The sequence below is a fragment of the Bombus flavifrons genome, chromosome 12 (assembly GCF_040668555.2).
Source record: "Bombus flavifrons isolate JBK064 chromosome 12, iyBomFlav1_principal, whole genome shotgun sequence".
In the NCBI taxonomy this organism is placed as follows: Eukaryota; Metazoa; Arthropoda; class Insecta; order Hymenoptera; family Apidae; genus Bombus; species Bombus flavifrons.
In genome coordinates this window covers 10117749-10139098 of record NC_138453.1, presented here as the reverse complement: position 1 = coordinate 10139098, position 21350 = coordinate 10117749, and the positions used below count along the sequence as shown (strand labels likewise).

The window sequence follows — 21350 nt, the reverse complement described above, 5'->3', positions numbered from 1 at the left end:
AGAAGGAACTCGAAAACGTAATTTCTCCATCTAGAAATCTCCTATCCCTTTACGTGTTGTTTCATTTTACTTAAGAATAAATATATCATTCGCGTCGTTTATCATTCGAAAGATCACAGAAGAAGCACGATGAGCTTATCTTTGTTAATTTTATCACTCTCGCGTCATCTTATGACGTAGCGTTTTAACATGCCATGGTTCAAAAAAACTGGATCATGTTCGTCGATTTTCTGATTTAAATGTCACTTTACGGACTAAACAAGAGAATTATTAATACAAGCGGTGATTGGTTTTTAAGCAATCGTAAGCCCACGCGTACATTTAACTTTCCGTTTCAGGATTCTAGGAGCATTTGGTTAAACGTAACTCAGCTAACAGGTTCATTTTTGAGTGTTGCAGCGCGATATTTAGCAGGGCAGGTCGTTGTGATACGAGGCACCGATCTCCCTCGAGAGACGATATCGATCCAACGAGAAGAATTGGAGACGCCTAAAGCTAGTCTAGGCTCTCAATTTCGATCGATCGTCGGTACGATTGATTAAATCGTCCGTACGACTAAGGCACTCTATTCAGACTGGAGAGAGATTTCTTTGACTCGTTCACCCGACTCTTCTTGGAAGCATCGATTCGTTCTCTCACCACGCTCTTCCGTCGTGCACGCGTTCATTTTTCTTCCGGCGTAACGAGCCGTATTTCCGCGGAGAGAGATACGCTACTACGAACGGGACAAACAAAAGCAGGCACTACGAGTGTGCGGTTAATGCTTGCGATCAGTCGCGTACAGCTTACTGCCTGTACACGCAGAAATATTCATACGCGAGATTCTACCCCGTGTATCTCGTACATTTCTATATCTACATGCACGCGTATGCTTCGTTTACGCTAGAGGACTTAACCCATCAAGAGCCACAGCGTTGAAATTTCTTTTTTCTTTTCAATTTACATTATAGAATTGTATCCCAGACTGCGGATGTTTATGCAGATTTATATTTTTCTCGACAGAATGAAAAAAATGATGGCATAGATGGAGAATTGTTTTATTTTTTAAATATTCTAACGAGTACGATATCTTGGAAAATTTATATGCTTTTGTCCATTGTGTGAATTCTACGTATCTTTGCATCTTTTACTCTGGAGGCTATCGCGAGTGAAATTTTCTTTTAATCTTGTTGTTCTGTATAATAAATAACAAAGCAATGTTATTACTTCTAACATTAGCAACCAATAACTTTTTCTATTCTTAATTTTAATTTTTAAATTCAAAAACTTAAAAATTTAAAAGTAAATCACATTTAATCCCACTTCGTTATTTTTATCTTTATTTACAGAAGATGCGCTATGGTAAGCCTTCATCTACGATAGCCTCTAAGAATTCAATTTCCCATAAAAACATAAAAATCCACAGTCTAGTGAATACGATAACGAATACCATGGATTTAATAGATTTTTATATGCGTTACCTTTACTGTTCTATTTATTGTGCTTGGTCATTAATGGCTTAAGCGACTGGGACACGACTTCTCTTAAACGTATACGGTGAAGGCACCCAAGTTATCGGATTGAAATTTTAGCGAGATCCATGGAACGGAGCTCCAGGTAATTCGAGTTACTGTTATCACGACGATCTATACAGCGACTAATAATATTATGGCTAGGTTGGGCAAACTCGCCGCTCAACATCGAGCTGCTCGCGCGCCATTTTACTTTATACACGTTCGCTGTTACTCTAGAATTCCGAACAAAGTCTGACATATGCCTGACATTTATCCAGTTGCGTAACTATCGCAAGTATCGACCTCGCGTGAAACGTTGTTGAGAGAAGAGGCGAGACAAGAGAAAACGAAACGAGATGAACCAATCTTCCACTTTCGTATCGCGAGCAACTCGATGCATCGAACGCGTAACTCGCGTTTTTCTTTTTTTCGTTTTTTTTTTTCTTTTTTCTATCTCACAGTTCATAGGGACGGCCGGTCAGTCTATCGGTAATGGCAGACAACGAGCTGTCGATACGTTTCGCTTGAAACTCTTGCTGCCACCTTGAATCCAATCTACATGCAATAATTTATACAATTATTTGAGAACTCGGTGTAGAAAATTTCTGTGAATTTACTATAGGTGTTATACGATTTTTCGAAATTTCGATAGTACTATAAAATGGAACACGAGTATTCCAATTATATTAGCAATTCGACCACGAAAGTCGTGTCTCGTCGCAGTTCTAAGAAAATTTCAAAATGTATCGTATAACCTGTACATAATAAATTCGTAAAAAGATCCTAGAAGTGCTCAAATACTTCCATAAACAACCGTACCACAATCAACTAATAAGCTCTTCTTTTTACTCTTGCGTTATGTACGATAAAACCTTCGAAACTCGAGTCACGTGGTTCGGTCGACCGCCGCTCTCTCGTAGAATCTCGGTCGTCCGAATTTATATACAACATGCGTCACGAGCGATCGGTACCCGCAAATTTTCTCGTTGTAATATTTACAGTTATCCCATAGCTTTCGGTTCTTTCAGTATACTTCTTCGACTATCGATGTCTCGCAACGCGTTCTTGAAACTACATTTACTGTACACCGTAACGTAATATGTACAAAGGATCCTGCTGCTGTCCATCGAGGACCCAGGACTCTGAAGCTGCTCGAGAAAGTCCTTCACGGACAGATCACGTGCTTACTCATCTACGAAGCTCCATGAACCTGAAATCGTCGAATCCGTGCTTGCACCGATTCGCATTGTACTTCGCTGTATCTGGTGTATCTGCCAGCTCTTACAGGTTCACGAATTACAACTAAATTTCCACCCCTTTCGCGAAGAGCTTCTAATCCAGTTTTACCATGGACTGTTGGCGGCGTGGAAGCTTTGCTGAACTTCGTGTTCGACGTTTCTGAGGAAAAACGGCTGAGAGCTTTGCTCACCACTCCGTTGCACTCTCTCGGCCAAACCCTCGTATGGTGCCTCTGTTCCCATCTGTCGGAAGGCGTTTCCGTAGCGGAGAATGGGAAACTGGCTCTACCTTGACTCTTTCCGTATAGGATAAAATCCAACGAATCGTCTGAATAAATACTGCTTCGGTCGCTAGAGCTGTCTGTCGATATTTCTGAAACGGAATCGCTGCCACTGTCGCTGCATTGTTGCTCTTCGCCCAGGATGAATACCGGTGTGCATTTGAACACCTCTCCGGCTGGCATCGTGTGCGTGGCTGTTGCTCTTCTTTGCGTACTGCTTGTTACGTTTGAGGAAACTGTGGTACCGGATGACGGGACTGGCTCGATTATCATGATTTCTGTGCCGGAAAATTTCTGCGCCAGAGAATCCATATTCCTCTTAAAAGTGTCCCTGCGATCCGAGCTCAGTCCGAATCTAGCGGGTTTGGGCGACAGTTTTGATTTTGAATATATGTTCTCCGTGTGCGAGGAAATTGCTCTGTTTGCCGAAGGTTTCGTTTCCATGCCCTGACAAGCGTTCACCGCTTTTTGTTTCTCTGAGTCGTTCTTGCTCATGGATGATCCTGTCGTCGTCTGGTGTTCGGCGCTCGTGCTAGATTTAGAGAACGATTTTGTTTCCTGCGATGATTTATCTTGGATGGGAGACTGGTCCAACGCTGGGCAGCTGGATAAAGATAATGGTGGTTGAGGGTCGTCGAACGAGCCGAACCATGGGTGTTGCAGGCATTCCGTGACGGTCAAGCGTTCGCTGGAAAAGCAACGGGTTAAGATTATCAATATGAAGCGAACAAATAAGGATTCGATTAAAGTTTCGATCAAAATTTGTTGAATTTAAAATGTGTGAATTTATCAGCTTTTTATCGGGGCAAGTAATCTGAGTTACCACGAGAGCAATCTCCTTGCTTTTGTATCAAACCACGTATGTAGTTGTATTTTCTTGTTTTCTTTTTCGATCTTACAATGTGTCCCATTCTGTACAAACCATCGCGATTTCACGAATGGTCGCCGTTTCCGGCACAAGTCACGGGACGTCTTGACTCTGGTAACAGGCCTCTACGTAGTTGCGTAACGCGCGTTTCGTAGGGATGGAAAGGGAACGAAAACGACGCATGTACATTCGACGATAAAACACACACGCTGGAAACGAGATAAGCCAACTTTCGCGTTGGAAGGGCGCGGATATTCCGGATGGAGACTTCCTTTCAGCTGTCCGACTGGTCGACGATAAGGAAATCTACGAGTTTTTCAGCGGAACTCGTTCGATGTGCCAACGTCCTTCTTCCCGTTTCGAAGAAAGTCGTCTCGATGGAATGTCGATCGTTTTGCTTCCACGTACGCGCGGATTCAGGAAGCCAAATGATCGAGTTTAAAGACTCTCGTCGTAGCTTCTAAACCTACAACGTCTCCTACACGATGAGGTTTACCTCGAGGCATAACTTTGCACGAGATCTCGCGCGAGACGAACTGGGTATCGCGATACCTACCAACAATTGCGAGTTTCGAGGCAGTGAAGTTTCCTTTTAACATTCTATACAGTTCCTCGCGAAAGTACCTATACGAACACTTGTAGAAACCCCTTACGAATATATTACGAGTGTTATAAATAGACCGCATATTTTTATGCAAATTCACTCTTTTATAAATCCGATTAAGCAAATAGAATCTAAGTAGAAATTGATGTCATCCACTGAACGTCGTATTAAATACTACATTGTCGTACATTGCGTGGACTTTTGCAATTTCAAAAGTCCTAACGCGTACGAACTCGCAGTCTATAGTTATAACGAGATTCGACTATCATGGCTATATTGGGCTATTTTGAAACATAGTCACAGTATGTAGTCAAGAAAACTTTATGCATAAGTTTACGTTAAGTTCGTGGAAACTCGATATAACAAGTATGACCACGTTCCGACACGTTTCTTAAAATATTTCCACTAAGAACGGATTTTTGTAAAAAAAAAAAAAAAAGAAAAAAACACACAGTTACGTATATGTCTGGTTCATTTTGAAAGTTAGGTCAGATGAAATGGGTGGCAATAGTTGTATCGACTGGATATGTATCACGATAATTATCTCATCTGACGCGAATCTTGCCTCGAGGTAAATCATCGCTCAACGGCCGCTAAACTCGAGATCGTGTTATGAAAGAGACGAAGGAGTTCGCGTCTGACCTCGCGTTTATCGCTGGCGAAAAGGCGCCGGTGCCAGCGCCGCGACTTCGATGGAAGACTAAAGAGGTCGGCGGATAAGTATTATCGGAGAACGTGCTACTAAGAATTCCGGCACTGGTGAAAATAATGCCTTCGAGGAAGCGTGCCGCGCGACCTACCGAGAACGTTTACCGCTTACCGTTTACCTCGAAGCGAAAGAAGATAGGCCGCGTGGAGGCAGCGCGTGCATCTCGAGAACACTGTTAGTTAGGTCGAGTACGTTGGCATTATTTGGCTTCTAGGAACGAAAGCAATCGCGTTACGTTAGATCGCGACATTCCAACGACGATGCGCTGTCCGAGTCGACCGGTAACACGCTTTCCATCGGGGGACAGTCCAAAAAAGGGTCTGAATACCTTTGGAAGATACAGCTGGTTGACCAAGATGAAATTTGCCATGTATCAAAGAGGCGAGATTTGAAATATACAATCTCATTCGGCTCCCTATATAAAGGATACGTCCGATCTTTATTAACAATTGCAAATTACTCGTAAATTACCTGCTGTATGAAAAATGATTCAAAGGAGATTTGGATGGTCTCGAGCAATTTGCTGTAATTACTTTTCTACAGATGGCTATAATTTTCAATGGATTGGTTGCTACTTTTTTAAGAGATAACGTTAATTATTACGGAATAAAACTACAGTGAAATAAATAGGGGATGATGGTATATTTGACGAGTCAACAAACTTCATCTCGATCAATCACGGCAGTCATTGGCAAGAATATTTCCAATAAATTTGTACAGCAAGGAACAGAGATACAGAGATACGCGGGGACATTCTCAAATAATTCGAACAGCGAGGAACTGATACGTAGACGTATCTCGTTAGAATACTTACTTTGGATCCTTGACCATTAGCTTGCGCATGAGATCGCGCGCTTCCTCGGACACGTCTTCGAACAGATCGTCGGGGAAATCTAGGCGACATCGGCTGATGTTGCAGAACGTTTCCTGCTTCGTGTCACCTCCGAACGGAGAACATCCCGTTAGCAACACATACAACAGAACTCCGATGGACCACATGTCTGTTGCCAGGCTGATCGGCTCATAGTTCAACACTTCTGGGGCTGAAACGATGGCGAGAGACGCGACTTGAGTGTGAAACCAGGAAAGGAAGCATCGAAAGGCACGCAACGAAGAACAGGTCGTGGGAATGCAACGGTTTGTGACGTTGCATTGTCCAACGACGGTTTCGTTCGAGTTGGCTGTGCGACCGTTACACCCAAGTCAAAAGCGATAGCAGAGAGTAATCGTAAATGGATGCTCTTTGTCGATGATCGACGTAAAGCCACGCGTGTGGTTTTCCTGCCCGCTCAAAAAGTGGCTTACTCTGTCCAATTATGCAATAGGTTTCTCTAATGGAATTACGCGGTATGAAACGAGTCGCGGACTCGATTCACCGTGCGAATACTGGCTAGTGGTGACGAGAAATAGGGGAACCCGGAGTAACATGACGAATTGCTTGTAATTTCTAAATTCGAGGCTACGTGATTCTCTTATCGGATCGAAGACAGACAAATTCAAGGTCTGCAACAGAATGAAAGACGTTATCGTACTTTAGGTTCCCCTACTTACGAGTCCGACAGACAGCGGAAAATTTCGAACACTATCAACGATCCAGCGAGCCACGGTTTAACGCAAATTCTTTTTCCGTTGCTTGAGTCAGGATTACTCACCGACGTAATCGGGCGTGCCCAGAATCTCCCGTATGTCCGCGCCATGGCTGATGTACCGCGAGATACCAAAGTCGCAAAGCTTCACGTCACAGTCTGGGAACTCGCCAGTCAGGACCAGATTTTGAGGCTGAAAGTAACGAACGAACAAGGTTAGAACTATAATTCGCCATAATAGAAGGAAGCTGTAGTTTCACGAACAAGTAAAATTACGCGATGAAAAAGAGAATTTTTCTCGAGACGGATGGTGGTCTCGCGACGACCAAGGCTTTCAAGAATCTCCACAGACCGCCAACGGAGACAAAAGAGCTCGTTATTTTCTTTCGTCGTTCCGTATAATTGCTTGCAGCTCGCGGACACTCGGGAAGAAGATGGAACGATCATATTTTATCCCGGAGCAGCCGAAGCGTCCCCGATTAACCGTACGATGCGATCTACGCCCGAGACTTCGTGCTTCTCCAACGAGAACACCGTTTCATACTTTACCCAGGCGACATTTACAGCGAGAATGAATTATTTAGAGCGATCTTGTCGCTACGATTATCAACTAGCTAACAGCGTTTGATGGCAGTGAAAGAAGGGCGCGCGAGGGAAACGCGTTCGCAGCAAAAATGGTCCAACGTACGGCACAGCGGGTGCTGGCGAACCGAGCAACGTGCATCGGAGTAGTTTTTTCCATCTGTCTTATCGTGATTTCAGCGATCATTACATGCCTTGTTCGTACGCGATGTCTTAACTTAATTGAAGCTATTTGATAAACGACAATTCGACGACGCATTTGTCACGTAATCGTGATAATTAATCGTAACCACCAACGAGCTCTCGTGCTTGCTTTTCCTTTTATTTGATCAGGTGAGTGCGATGGAATATACGACAGGGTTATTTCAGTCGGAAGGATATTTGAGTCAAGGTAAGTGTAATTTGCTTTGTAATTCGACAATTACGAATAATTGTTGTGCGATGTAGGGCAATTTATCTTTGTACACTATCGCTCGAAAGTCCGCATACTTGTTTCTTTTTCATTTTTTCTCTTTTCTCTTTTTTTTTTTTTTTTGACAAAATTATGGATAAGAGGATCGTTGTAACCATCTTGTTCTCTGCGAATCGCTACTAAACCTTGTTTCTAATTAATTTGCCAGTGATATCTACATTCTGATCAAATTCATGTAACATCAAAGTGTCCGGATACTTTTGGTAGCGTGTAAAAAGTACGAATAATGGAGTTGAAACATCTGCTCGTAAAGGGAGCACGTTGGATTACAGCCACTGCAGGTGTGTTTTTCCCAATGGGTACAAAAACGTAGTTACCGATCTACAGTTGAACGTTCCAATGGGTACGCACAGTGGTACTTAATTAAAAGTATCGAACAAAAGCTAATTCCCTGTACCTCGGCCGCTGACTAATCGGTGCAATTAATCGCCACACTCGAGTATTTCACGTGTCCATTTAATAAACTCGATAATGACGCACCTTTGGACAGCGTTTAAAAGTTGAAACCGGTGACTCCTGAAAACATAATCGTCGCTCTAGCTAGGAGCTTGAAAAGCGTATTGTCGTTGACAATATATCAACAAAGGGAGCTTTCGTTCGTCCCCTTTCGTTCTTTTCGTCTCTCTTTCTCTCTGTATCGCTCTCTCTTTTACCTAGAACCTCGGATCCTGTTTCCTTCTCTGTTGTCTCTTTCTTCGCGTACAGCAGTCAAGCGCATTGTTCGATTGTTTCGAGAGGAAAGAATTCTCTCGGAAAGAGGCGGGAAAAAACGATCGAGAAAGGGGCATGAATCGCTCGGCTAGGCCGCGCCACGACCTTTCTTATCGACGATCGTTTGCATTCGCGTATCGAGCCTTTCGGTGCCCGTTCGAACGAGACGCCCACGCATCCTCTTTCGCGCCTCTATTCGCTCGCGATTCCATCGCCTACGGTTTTCAGCTCGTGAGAGAATTATTTTAGAGAAACTGATAGGCTGGTAAGAAAAACGACGAAATTTGTGTCGATGATCTTTTTAAGTGACAATGTATTCTGCTAGATAAAAGCGAGACTCGCGATACGGTGGTTTGTCCGTCACCATAAATCCTCTGCAAATTCGAATCGCAACATCCATTTTACGGAATCTTTGAATTTATGACGAAGAGAAGGACTCGTTGCGTTCTTTACAGTCTAGAAATTATTGAAACTTCTCGCAAAGAAACATTGATAGAACAAAGATGGAAGAAAACGGGGAATTTTCGTTAGACCAACTTTTCCATCCATTGGATAATCTGCATGAGCTTTAACGCTGAGAAATATCTCGGAGACGAGTCGCCAGAGCAAGGACAGCGAATTGACACCTGCGGAGAAACTCTCGTAACGCGTAACGTGACAGAAACGTTTAAGGAAAAGCTTTTTCTTCCCGCTGCGATGTTCTAAACATTATCGTCGCGAGTCTTCGTCAACGTTCTACGAAACAGTGCCCGTCGCGACCAACAGCGTATAGAAGCGATTGCAAAAGTCCTCGATCGTCTCGCTTCGTGGAATACCACGTCGGTTAGAATATTCCTCCTCGCTCCTGCAGCGATTCACCTTCGAAGCTTTGATCGAGAAGAAAGATAGACGAAGAAAATTGGTAAAACACGCGAGGGGGGACGAGAAGACCAAGAAGGAACGATGGCGTGCACGCTCGTTCCGCTCGAGGATTCAGTTTGCGCGTTACGTTTCGTTATACCGAGTTACGAGTTGAACGTGACCGGACTGCGTCGCACGATGCTTGAAAAGTGCTCCTGTAAAGTCGAGGTCGTGGGACGTTTTGTTCGTGTGGCCCCTTTTGCTTTCGACACTCGTGCACTTCGTCCACCGAGTCCTATCAATGCGTTTTACTCTGCTGCTTCTCGTTTCTTGCTTCTTCGTATCGCGAGCGCTCGAATTTCCTCTTTAACGCTTTATATCGTGAAACTTTATGATACCATCGTCAGAAAAACGTCACTGAGACTTAGAACCCTCGTATTAATAGCGATTACTATGCATTTCGATTCTACGTATGCATCAGCCACGTTCAGATAAATCTACAAAATATTAATCTTCGGTATACGCGTTATTCGAACAGTCTTCAAGTATCTCGTAGCTGTATTGCATCGTATCTACCAGCGTATCTACTAATGCTCGCAATAGTTTCTGCGGAAAATGGTTCTTCGCGAACATGTTCGCGAACACCGATGGAAACACAGCGTTAGAACGAGACGAACGCTCTGTCCAGAGCGGATCTTTCGGAGTGAGAATCTGGCAAGCGTGTTTGGCAACGGACTCGTCCGAGTCCCGGAAGTCGTTCAATAAGGAACAAAGACATTTCCATAATTAGCCATTACGGAGTTCCTGCGTCATTCGAGTTTCGCGAACGTTCCTCGCCGCAACCGATGTAGGCGTCGCGATCGATTACCACGAATATTATTAACAAGCGCGTATTCTCCTTGGCAAATAGGATAATCGCTTCTTGATCGTTTCCTCGTCGAACCGAAGAACGGTCTGGATCGAGCCAGTTTAAATCATACGGATATTCCATTTCTGATTCGACGAATGAATGCTCGTTCACGGCGTTCGTTTCTAAATTTTACGAGAACGAGGGAGGTGCGGTCGGTTGAAAACGCCACGTTACGTGCGATGTATCGATCGAGCGTGTCTAGGAAAGTGTAACAGGTGAGCCGGTTCTCGGAGCTCGGTCTGTCGGATGTCGTCGTTTAACGTAACACAGAGAGCGATCGTAAAAACTGCAGGAAGGACGCAAACCATTAAGTCAGGGTTATCTACCTTTTCGAGAGAAAAACGTCGCTGCGGGTAATTCTCACGATGCCTCGGCGTATCTGCGATCGTTCTCTCTTGATGTTGCATGGTCGAGGTCGACGATCGAATTTTCTCGATTAAAACTCGGCGGAGGATCGGAATGCGAAGCACGCGAAAGCGTCTGCGCGAAGTTGCAAGGCTTTTTAGCCAACGGACAACGAATTTATGAGGATCTGTCTCTCGCGTTCATTGAAACTTCCGGCGGTTGAGAAAAGGGGGAAGCGACCCTACGCTCTGCGGCCAGACGCGAGAACACGCGTGTGCGTGTTCCATGTACGTGTTGGTCGACGTGAATGCAACACGCGCTGTACGAGGGAACGAGTTACGAGAAAGAATACATTAACCCTGCTGTTCTCCTCGAGTCTGTACGAAGTGAAATGCGTGTTATATTTTGATAGATATTATTAGAATATAGATAGTTTTTAAACGCTTAGGTTCAATAAACCTCGATATTCCATGAGCTCGTATTTCGCTTATTGTAACGTTTACGAAGATGAATATTTCTACCGCATACTAATTTTCAAATATACCTTTGCAACCAAATATACTGTAACATCACGGGCTGGACAGCGTCGATAAAATTTCTTGTGTCTTTGAATAATTTCCAAGAAATAGGCGAATTGCATCGTGCAAGCTAATATTAACATTTACATTTAAAAGAATTGAAATTTCATTTTATATAAAAGTATCTTCAATTTTACCAACGAAATATCGCTTCGCGGACTATACTATGCAGCGAAACGATCTCTCAATACACGCTGAGCGTATCTGAATCGGGTTACCAATGATCCCAACAATACTCGTCTAGAATCTGAATCATTTTGCAAAATCGATTGCACGCGAACGTAATTATATACTGTACGCTACGAACATGCCGGTCGAAGCACAAATTTTATCGTTGCTCTATATGGTTAGAAGAATCTTGGTTGCATGATAGAAGCATGTAGAAAAGGGAGAAAAGAGAGACGATCGGTCAGTCGCTTTTCCTTCGACGTATGAAATATCGCTGGTCTTTTTTCCTTAACTCGTATCGCGTTCGCTCGGAACGCGCCGTCTACGGGGCGGAGCTCGGTTATCCCATTAAGAGGCCGATGAATCGATTTCATCGAACGCGGCGTTCTGCCTAATGAACGAACCGCTTCGACGCTTGGCGCGCATCGATCGAGGGAACGCGAGCCACTGACCATGGCAGAAATGGAATTCTCGGTACAAGCTCGCTCCTCCGACTATCAAGGCTAGGCCCCGAGAGTTCATTGATGAATCTCTCCCTTTCTCTTCGGAGGTCGATCGCCTCTCTTCCGTAGAAAATCCGTCGAAAAATCGATTCGCCAGAAAGCCTAGAATAACGAACGTTCGATAGAGAATATACAAGGTTCGGGCTGTCGCGAGAACGTACCAATTTCAAACAACGCGATTATCGCAGATCGAAGGCAAATAGAGAAGTAGACGGTCTATGGCGCCAGTTTAGATATCGCGTTTATTATTGCATGCCTGTCGAGATCGTTCAACCGCTCGTTTCCACGAGTTCGAAAGAGCTATGACATTCCGCGAACGGGAACGCGAACGATCGAACGATAGGATTGACGTGGGTAGAAAAGTTGTACGTGTTGATAGTCGAAATTGATCCTTTCACTTTTGATTAATCCAGCTGCCATTTTTTAAGTTACGATCTCGCCTCTCGTTTCAACCGAGAAAAACAGTTTTTATATTCCGCAATATCTTTAACGTGAAATTCCAGCGACAAACGACGCGTATTAATAACGCTACTTTCTTCTTTTCTTTAAACGTAAGAGATTTTTTAACGACATAAAAACATACTTGGATTAAAACGAGGACGTGTTACAATAACCGTACCGTAAAGCTTAAAAACCACTTCGCCTTATATAGATTTCGTGTCCATTGATTAACATGTACATCTCGTATGACAGACTTTAAAATAGAGAATACAAAGTGACGTCTCTGTTAATCCGTCTCGAGTAGACGTTCATTGTCGCTAATTAATCTATTCCGCGTTAATTGTAATATTGCTTCAAAACTTTGCATCAATCACAAAGTTCTATTAATTGACTATCAGTGCGTTATCATTAAGACGAGCGTCATACCATTATCGTTCTAGCCTCTTAAACACGAAGAAAACAATTTTCAAGAAATTCAGATAGCCCGTACGACTTGCGAATGGAAGACTGAAAGGCTTGACGCGATGACGGAGGCGTTTCGTGTCTCCTGGTTCCAATTATCAACCGCGAGAAACCTATCGAGCGCGAGCGTGATTTTCCAGCAGCGTGAAACTGACTTCGACGTCCCGGCGCCTGAAACCTCGTGGACGCCGGCCAACGAGGCCTCTTGGAATCGAGCCAAAGAATTCGCCTGCATTTTTCCATTCATAAACGCGAGATCTATATTTGGGTCAGGCATATCGCGCGAATTCGTGGCACGGCGATATTTTAAGATGAACCGGAGTGGATGGTGCACGGCCTCCGCGCGCGAGTTCGCCGAGTTCGAAGCGCGATCGAAGCGAGAGCGATGACTTTTCGAAAAGCGAACGCGTCGAAACGGAAAGTTTCAAAACTGGAGTGCGCCGTTTTTCCTTTCGAAACGGGCGCGGTCGTTTCTATTCGGCCACGCTCTCGCGATCTCGAACGACGCGACTGAAAATGAAACGCGGGTCAACGATTCAAAAACGCGTTGCCGGCTCGACCGGCAAAACATTTTGATAGCAACGTTTTACGGCCACGCTAAACGGTTTGCTCTCGCGAGCTCGATGATTTATCTACACCAAGGTACTTTAACGCTTTGCTGTGCGTTACATCCAACTTCTTGAAATTTTATCGGCGTTGTCGTGAGACTCGATTATTATGATTACGTTGGTAACGTTACTAGACGTTCACTGCGACCATACATTGGCAAAAAAAAATTAATTTACGACATAAATAGCAATCTTAAGACCGGACACTCTGTAAGATATGAATTTTATGCAACATTACTGTAGTATTACCGTTTTCTTTGAATTGAAATATAATTATATAATTATATATCAGTATATACTAGTATACAGTTCGAACGTATCATTTTAATTATAACTATTTATATACATGTGTAATATATTTATAGGTACACGCATTAGAAGCTGGTTATTCTAGTTAAGTGGCAGAAGATATAGAATCGGCCGTAATTCCCGGTTATCGGAAAATACGTGCAAACAAGAACAGAATCGATTCTTTCGGCCGTTAAGACGAGCCATTTTACGTAGCTAGAACGCGCGAAATTATCTTATCGTTCGGAAAACATCGCGATAATTCTGGCGGATGCGTAATCCTCGGTCTCGGAGCAGAAAAGCCGATAAAGGAACGTTTCGAGTCGAGTCACGTGTCGTGCCAACGATTTAACGCACGAAACTCGGCCTTATTTTATTTCCATCTCGATCGCAGTTTTTCACTCGGTAATTTAATTTGTGAGGCGATATCGATAACTCTCAGAAGAGAATTTAACAGCGTCGCGGCCAGCCTCTCGCTCGTCCATAATTTAGTTGCGTACCCGGTAACCTGTATCTCCGCAAATTGCTATCAATTTACGAAAGGTGGGTAATTGGGTTGCGTAACCGCGATTATAATCCGAGCCGCGTTGAGAAGAATAAAGAAAAAAAAAAGGGGAGGAAGGCTGAAATATGCGAGCCGCCACGTGTGTCGTCGAAGGAATATTATTAATACGACTCGTTTGCCTTGGCTCGCCCATATCGATCACGTCGATAATCGATAAACACGCATTCGTATATCTATGCCTGTGTTTCGTCGCGACGCGTCTCTTCGACGTCCTCTCGCGAAGCTGGTCCCGTATCGCGGTGTCACCGTGTGCACGTCGCAAATTGCAAATCGTCGCCACCGCCAAATAAGAAAAATGTCGCTGATCTCGCGCGCGTGTACCGCGCTCCGTGACGCGCACGTAAACCACGCTTATCTATCATCTCCGGGATGCATCGTCTCTCCTCTGACGCTTAGCGTAATTTAAAGCGATTTATTGGCAAAATCGAAAGATTCATCGACGGATAAAGCCAGGGTAATTATGCAAATACGAGGCTTCATTTTTATCCACATTATAGAAACTCTCTGTTTCGAGAAGGCTGTGGCGCTCGTACGAGAAACGAGATTCGTCCTCTTTACAAGTTTAAATAGTTAAGATACAAAGCCTACGTATTTGAAAAGTTCGTCACGTTTTCACTATTAGCTTCTTTGAAATGATAAAGTGTTCGAACAGATGCCGCGAGTCTCTGAATGTGATAAATTTTACGAGTCGGCTGGTAAAAAGATAATGCTGCGAATATTGAATTATACCGCTGTTAGAGAGAACGAGCGATATAACTTTGCATAAATGGAAGCAAGACACGGACTACTTCAAATATTTCAACGTATCTTGAAACGTGAAAAAAATGGAAAGACATTTTAATTAAAGAGGACAGAGATCTCGTTCTTTCCTCTGGATATTATTCTCGGGGTGAAAAGGCTAAGAGGAGAGGCGCGTCGAGTTATTTTCGAGTCAAAGTTTCGCGGCGAGACGCGACTCCCTCGTGGCTGGTACAAAAATAATTTCGAGTAGGCAGAAACGTCGTATCGAAGCCAGTTTCGTCGGAATTCCATCGCGGTGATTCCTTCCCGTTCGTGCACGTGTCTCGCCGTTCTGCTTTATGATCTTTTTCTTTTCTTTTTTTTTTTTTTAAACAAATACGCGTTTTGCGATAACAACGTGGCGAGGAAACGCGCGTCTTCTCCTTTCTGCATTCCAACGAAAGCGTCCCCGCTTTCTAGCAAATATTTGAATTCGCGAGAAAGTTACTTTCCGAGACAACAATGCGAATGTGGGGAAACGACAAATTAATGCAACCCTCGTAGTACGCATCGTAGATTTAAATTCCCGATAGTATTCTTACGTTTCCCATAAACAGATCGATTCTATCGCTATAAGAATTAGCCACAGTGCACATTCGGCAAAAAAAGATCATACGCGGCACAAAAAGTACGCTAATAATTAAACCACGGATTTCTACTTGAAATTGAAGAAATAATTCAAATAATAATAAATAATAATAAATAAGCATAATTGAAGAAATGAAACTTAAATGAAAAGCATATCTTATCCTCTAAATATCGTAATAAATACGCCGCTACTATACTGTTTTTTATATTTATGCATACTATATACATAAATTGTGTGCACTTTTGCATCTTCAAAGTTCGCATAAATGGATAAAAATCCGCTGTCTACTAACAATATTAGTTCAATTGTGCAAGAAGATATTAGTGAGGGTAAAATCGATCGACGATCTAGCCACGGATCGATGCCCTCTTTAACGATGCGTAACATCGTCTCGACGTCGCGACGATGCAACAGTTTTCGCGCTCGAATCGAGATTTGGCAAGGCTCGCCCTGTTATACGGATACTTTTACATAACGATTTAGGTCGTTCGCACCGACCAAGAGGCCGGGCACGTTGCGTTGCTGAGAAACTGCCAGCACCGTCCTGAAACATCGTCGTTTCGTTGCCAACGAGTTTCTTTTCATCGCCGAGTTCGGTCCTCGAGATTAGGCGCGACTCGCAGATCGTACGCTCGCTGTTCTAGTTTTTATCCGTGTCCTTTCATGGTCGTAAAGGTACGCGTGCCAATTCTCTGAGAAGGTTTTTCAACCCGACAGGAAAAATCTAGATAAGACTTATTTGCAGAAACCACAATCTACCAACTCTTATCGGATTCTTCGTTGTTTTTAATGTTCGGTAGATAAGAAACACTCTCGACCGGAATATTTCCTTCTGTCGAGCTTACTATACATGGTATTCCAAGTTTGCATTAATTATATTCATATTTTACGGATATAAATAGGAGATGTTATAAGCTACTCGTCGCGTTTATGAGGAAACTTTAACAAACACGATTTTATTTAATATCTGGCCGCATGATGCGAACGAAATAACAGACTTCTAATGAAATAATAATAGAGAATAAAAACAATGAAAAACGTTCGATTTAATACTAAACAGATATCCCAATACTTACGACCGGCAGTGTAGGTCGTTTCGTTTAAAGCTTCGTTAAAAAGTTTGAACAAAAATAGAAGATACGAAGGAACGGTAGTCTACTTGCCGTTGCTATGCTATAAGATAAGAGAGTAGATTTGCAATCAATATAATCGCTAAGTGTTAATACTTTCAAAGTGTTTGCCGTTCCTGTCGATAGAGCACTGACGGCGATAAAGAATTGAATCTACGTACAGTACATATTATTCCGTGAAGTTTGCTTGAATTTAATTTCATCCGAATGACTCGGTCGACTATATTGATATTCTACTAACTTTATATATTCTTCATACAGTTTCAAACGACATTCTCACAAAGTTCTCAGAGTTTGGCTGGAAAAATCTGAGACACCCTATATAGCGTAATAATTTTCTCGCAAGCATCGAATAACTTTCGACACTCACCTTAATGTCAAGATGAGCGACGTTCAGGGAATGCAGGAAGGCTATTCCGCCTAAAATTTGCTTCAGTAATCTGGCAACTTGTCGTTCTTCCGGAACTTCGTCTCTGTCCAGAATCATTTGTAATTCACCACCAGGAGCCCTTTGAATTGAAAACAGTACATATATACAGACATTCTGGAATTCGGCCTCGAAAATGGAGAATGCAACTTACAATTCCAAAACCAGGACCATCTCCGTGTTCGTTTCGAATACTTCGTGCAAGGACACCAGACGAGAACAGTTCGCCGCGGCATCCAGCACCGCGACTTCGTGCAGGGCTTCCGCCCTCAATTCCTGTGCCCGTCTCCTCTTCCTTAGAAATTTCGCGGCCCACTGCCTTCCGCTCGATCTCTCTCGACATCTTCTCACTGCCGCGTATTTGCCTCTGCGAACGGAACGAAAAGCGTTAAAAAATTGTTGTAATATACCTGTATGAGGTTACATCTTTACAAATGTTCTTAAAAAACATACGCGACGAATAAAACATATGCGATGAAATATGAAAAGGCAAAAAAACATGAAACGTAGGATAAATAGTACGCGACTAAAATCTGCTGGACGCAAAATAAATTTCTTTTCCAAGTTTCACTAAACTACCAATATTCTATAAAAATATGCCTTTGCACAGATATCCACGGTCTAATTATCGTGCGTTACATCTTGTACAATGCATTATATATTCAAATACAGCCACGTTATTCAAAGCTAAACCCCACAATCCATAAAAAATTAATTAGAAACGCGTGTCTATCTCTGTTGAGCGTGACGAACAAAGACGTCACGAGTGAAGTAACGTTGCGCGAGGAAGTTGTACGCGTGAACGCTTTACTTTCGCTCTTTCATCAACCAGCAGATACAAACCCGTTATGCTCGCGCTTTTCTAATTGCACATAATGTATGGAAATTCTGCGTCTGGCTTCGCGTTCTAATTTTCCACTCGGTAAACAACAAATAATCTATAAATTGTGCGGCTATATTTTCCAACGATACCAAGACGATCGACCATACCCTGTGTATCATGGACGCGTCGAAACGGTGCGCTTGTAATCCGATGATCTAAACAACCTGTAGAAAGCGAAGTTGCGCGGGCAACGCTCTTGTCGACCGTCTCTTTCGATTCTCGGCCTCTAGTCCTAAGAACAACGGTGAAAGCATCACCGTTAATCGCACGAGTCTCGTTTCTTTTTGCAACGCCGAGACGTTTTTCCCGGTCCACGAACGACTCGTTTGGGGACGGCCTCGAGATCGAACGAGGCCGATACAACAACGGAATTAGATGGAACGCCGTGTACGTTTCGCCACCACATCGATGGCTGAATGATATAAAATTTCGTCTTTGTTCACTTAAAATATTTGCGATCGATTGTTCGCAGGAAATTAGAAATAAATTTGAAATAAAATGTTCTTCCGTTTGTAAAAAATCTAATATGCATTAACAAAAGTCGTATCGTTAGTGCGTTGCAGTAAAACTTCGTAACTGTTAAATCTTGTAGAATTACTTCGTTACCTGACCTTACTCTGTGCCTTTAAATATTTTCATTTCTAAATTAAAAGACGGATTATGAAGGGACTCCTAAATTATTATACTATATAGAAAATGTACAAATATTGACATAGACGGTAAAATATATTATTGGTAGGTTTCTAGCAGGTACTATAGAATTGCAGACTGGTACCCTCATAGAAAATGTAATAAAACCTGGTCACAGTTATTACCCTTCCTAGTAATCTTTTTCTATCGGCTTTGGTAGACATTGCGTACTATTACTGCGGGTTAACCGAAGTGCCCGGGGATATTTATGAGCGATAGCTTAAAGCTACTATTCAGATACCTCATTTGCACCTGTATTCGACTAATTGCCAAATTAGGAGACCCGGTAGCAACAAAGCTTTATTATGGCAATTTGTAGCCCTTGAATGGTCCAATTGCGGTAATTGAGTTTACACGTTTCGAACGCACAATCTCTTTCCACGATATCAATCGAATTACATCTCGGCTAGCCATCGATAGAATAGAAAATATCCTGGACGCGTGTCATGATTTTTCTGCATAGAGTTGCTCGTTACGAAGGACCCATGAAGCGAATGAATCGAGCGACGGACGTCGGTGTAAACGTCGTTAGAGAGTATTGTTACGAGGTCGGTATCCCACAGAGTAAATCGGGGAACGAGACGATGCCCTGCTTGGGTCGTCAACGATCAGGTATTTCTGTTCAGGTATAGTAGATGGAAGCGATATAGCGAGGTCGTAAAATCGGTCAGTGGTTAAACTTTACAACTTTCAATGATCGTAACAATTAATTTCAAAGCTATTGGACGTCATAAGGACCCGTAGGATCTATAGATCCTCGTTCACAGAACGATGTCAACACTGAATCGTTCCTTCCCTTGCGGTAATGTCTAAAATATATTTCTTACGGTATCCAAACAAAAGTATTCCAACGCTTGGAGAAATCTTTTCTAAGTATGTTTTCTTATATGAAACGCTATTATACTGGCGACGTTTGAAACGAGTCTGAAAATATACCGGAAATTTTTACAAAATACTTGATCGCGGTAGCTTCTTTACACATTGTTCAGCACACTTTTTCAACGATTATACTTCAGCTATAGCTAGATCAATTAATCGCCTGTAGTATTCTAATTTCACGAACATCCCTCGCTACGTCTCGTTCACCTACTGTACACATTGCGGATAGCTCGCGTGAATATTTCCGAGCGAAAAGCAGGCTGCACGTCGCTTTAATTATCATCGACGACCATAAAACTGTTAACGAGCGCGTTGACTTTGCAGGGAAAATTTTACGGTGCCGAGGCAGCGTGAGATCATTGATGCAATTATCGGTGGCATTACTCTGGATCGACTGTAGCTCGCGGAGGAATCGCATCGGCGATAAAAAATCTCACGATACCTTCGGTGATAAAGTTCGTACACAAAAGTTGTACACAGTTCGCGTGCGCTCGGTTTGAAGATTTTTGTAGCTCGACCGGGTTATCTTCGCGGCTGTTCCGAGTATCGGCGTGGATGCTTTTCACTTGATAAACTGGTTGCGAGATCGACGTCGCCGGACGGTTTAACTCGCGTCTTGGTACCTCTCTCTCGTTGATCATGCGGCCAGCTCGCTCTCCGACGAGTGAGAACCACGGCTTGTCTAGGTATGTAGGTTGGCAAATGCCAATAGTTGTCGACGATCGTGGTCAGACTCCACCGAACGGGCCTCTTATCTACGTTCTAATTACAGGCTGTTACACTGCCAGATCTATCTGACGTTAACGTCTGAACAAAGGGAAAAGAGAGGAACGCATCTAATGCAGTTCGTCTTCGATCTTTTGGAACTTTATATCGTCCCCTTTACGCCAAAGTCACGAGCGTGTAGATTTTCATTGCTTCGAAGGAAACGAAAGACTAACGAAAAGAGAACGCTTGAACCGATCGCTTCGACGAAGGCGTAACAAGATTGTGCGCTTTAGAAAGGAAAGGCAATCGTTTCCAGAGAATAGAAGATTGCGATAATTGGAGGTTATTTGAACTTTCATTTACCCGAGGGTTCTAATTTTCCAGCTAGACCCGGCAGCAGCATCGGACATCGCTATAATTACAGCGTCGCAATCGCTGTCGCCGTAATATCGGATTTACAGTTGCGCCATTAGGTGGCAAGAGATTGCGAGCATTGTTTCCAGGATATCTCGAGTTCGATACAATGAAATCGCTTCGCAGATTTCCCCGTTCCTAATAAAGCAACTAACCCTTCCACAGCGGTGATACGGCCGATATAGCGAGCAAAATAAACCTCCGATGTCGTTCTTTCGATCGTACGAACTAAACTATGAAGCATATAAATCTGCAATCGCGTAACGTATTCATAAAATGTTCCAAAGATGTAAAATCCGTAAAAGTTTTCAAAATTAATGGTAAAACAGGTGCGATAGGATTGGTGCGCATAGTCCTTTGTTTTTGAGAAATTAATCGAGAAGTTACGTTCTCGGTGCGGTAACTTTTTATGCTTTAAATGTTTTTATTACAATTTCCACCTGAAACATATATATTTGTGTAATATATACATGTAATATCAATACATATTATTACACAACATTTAATATACAATACGTAAAAATATGTGGTACTAATACAATAAGCAAAAATAATCAAAAATGTGTTAAAGTAAATTGTGAAAACTTCATACCAAAAG

At 42.9% G+C, this 21350-nt stretch overlaps 1 protein-coding gene across 1 annotated transcript in view; it reads right to left on the bottom strand.

Moving 5' to 3' along the window:
• Nucleotides 1-1910: 1910 nt before the first annotated feature.
• The window catches only part of LOC138185366 (serine/threonine-protein kinase 17B), a 60446-nt gene continuing 41006 nt past the window's right edge, over nt 1911-21350 (bottom strand). Inside the window, exons 2-6 of the mRNA XM_069124234.1 lie at nt 17333-17545; nt 17122-17260; nt 6846-6972; nt 6008-6236; nt 1911-3700 (exon numbers count right to left, since the gene is read on the bottom strand). Coding sequence (XP_068980335.1) covers nt 2686-3700; nt 6008-6236; nt 6846-6972; nt 17122-17260; nt 17333-17545 — 1723 coding nt within the window. The 3' untranslated portion in view covers nt 1911-2685. The remainder of the gene's footprint in view (nt 3701-6007; nt 6237-6845; nt 6973-17121; nt 17261-17332; nt 17546-21350) is intronic.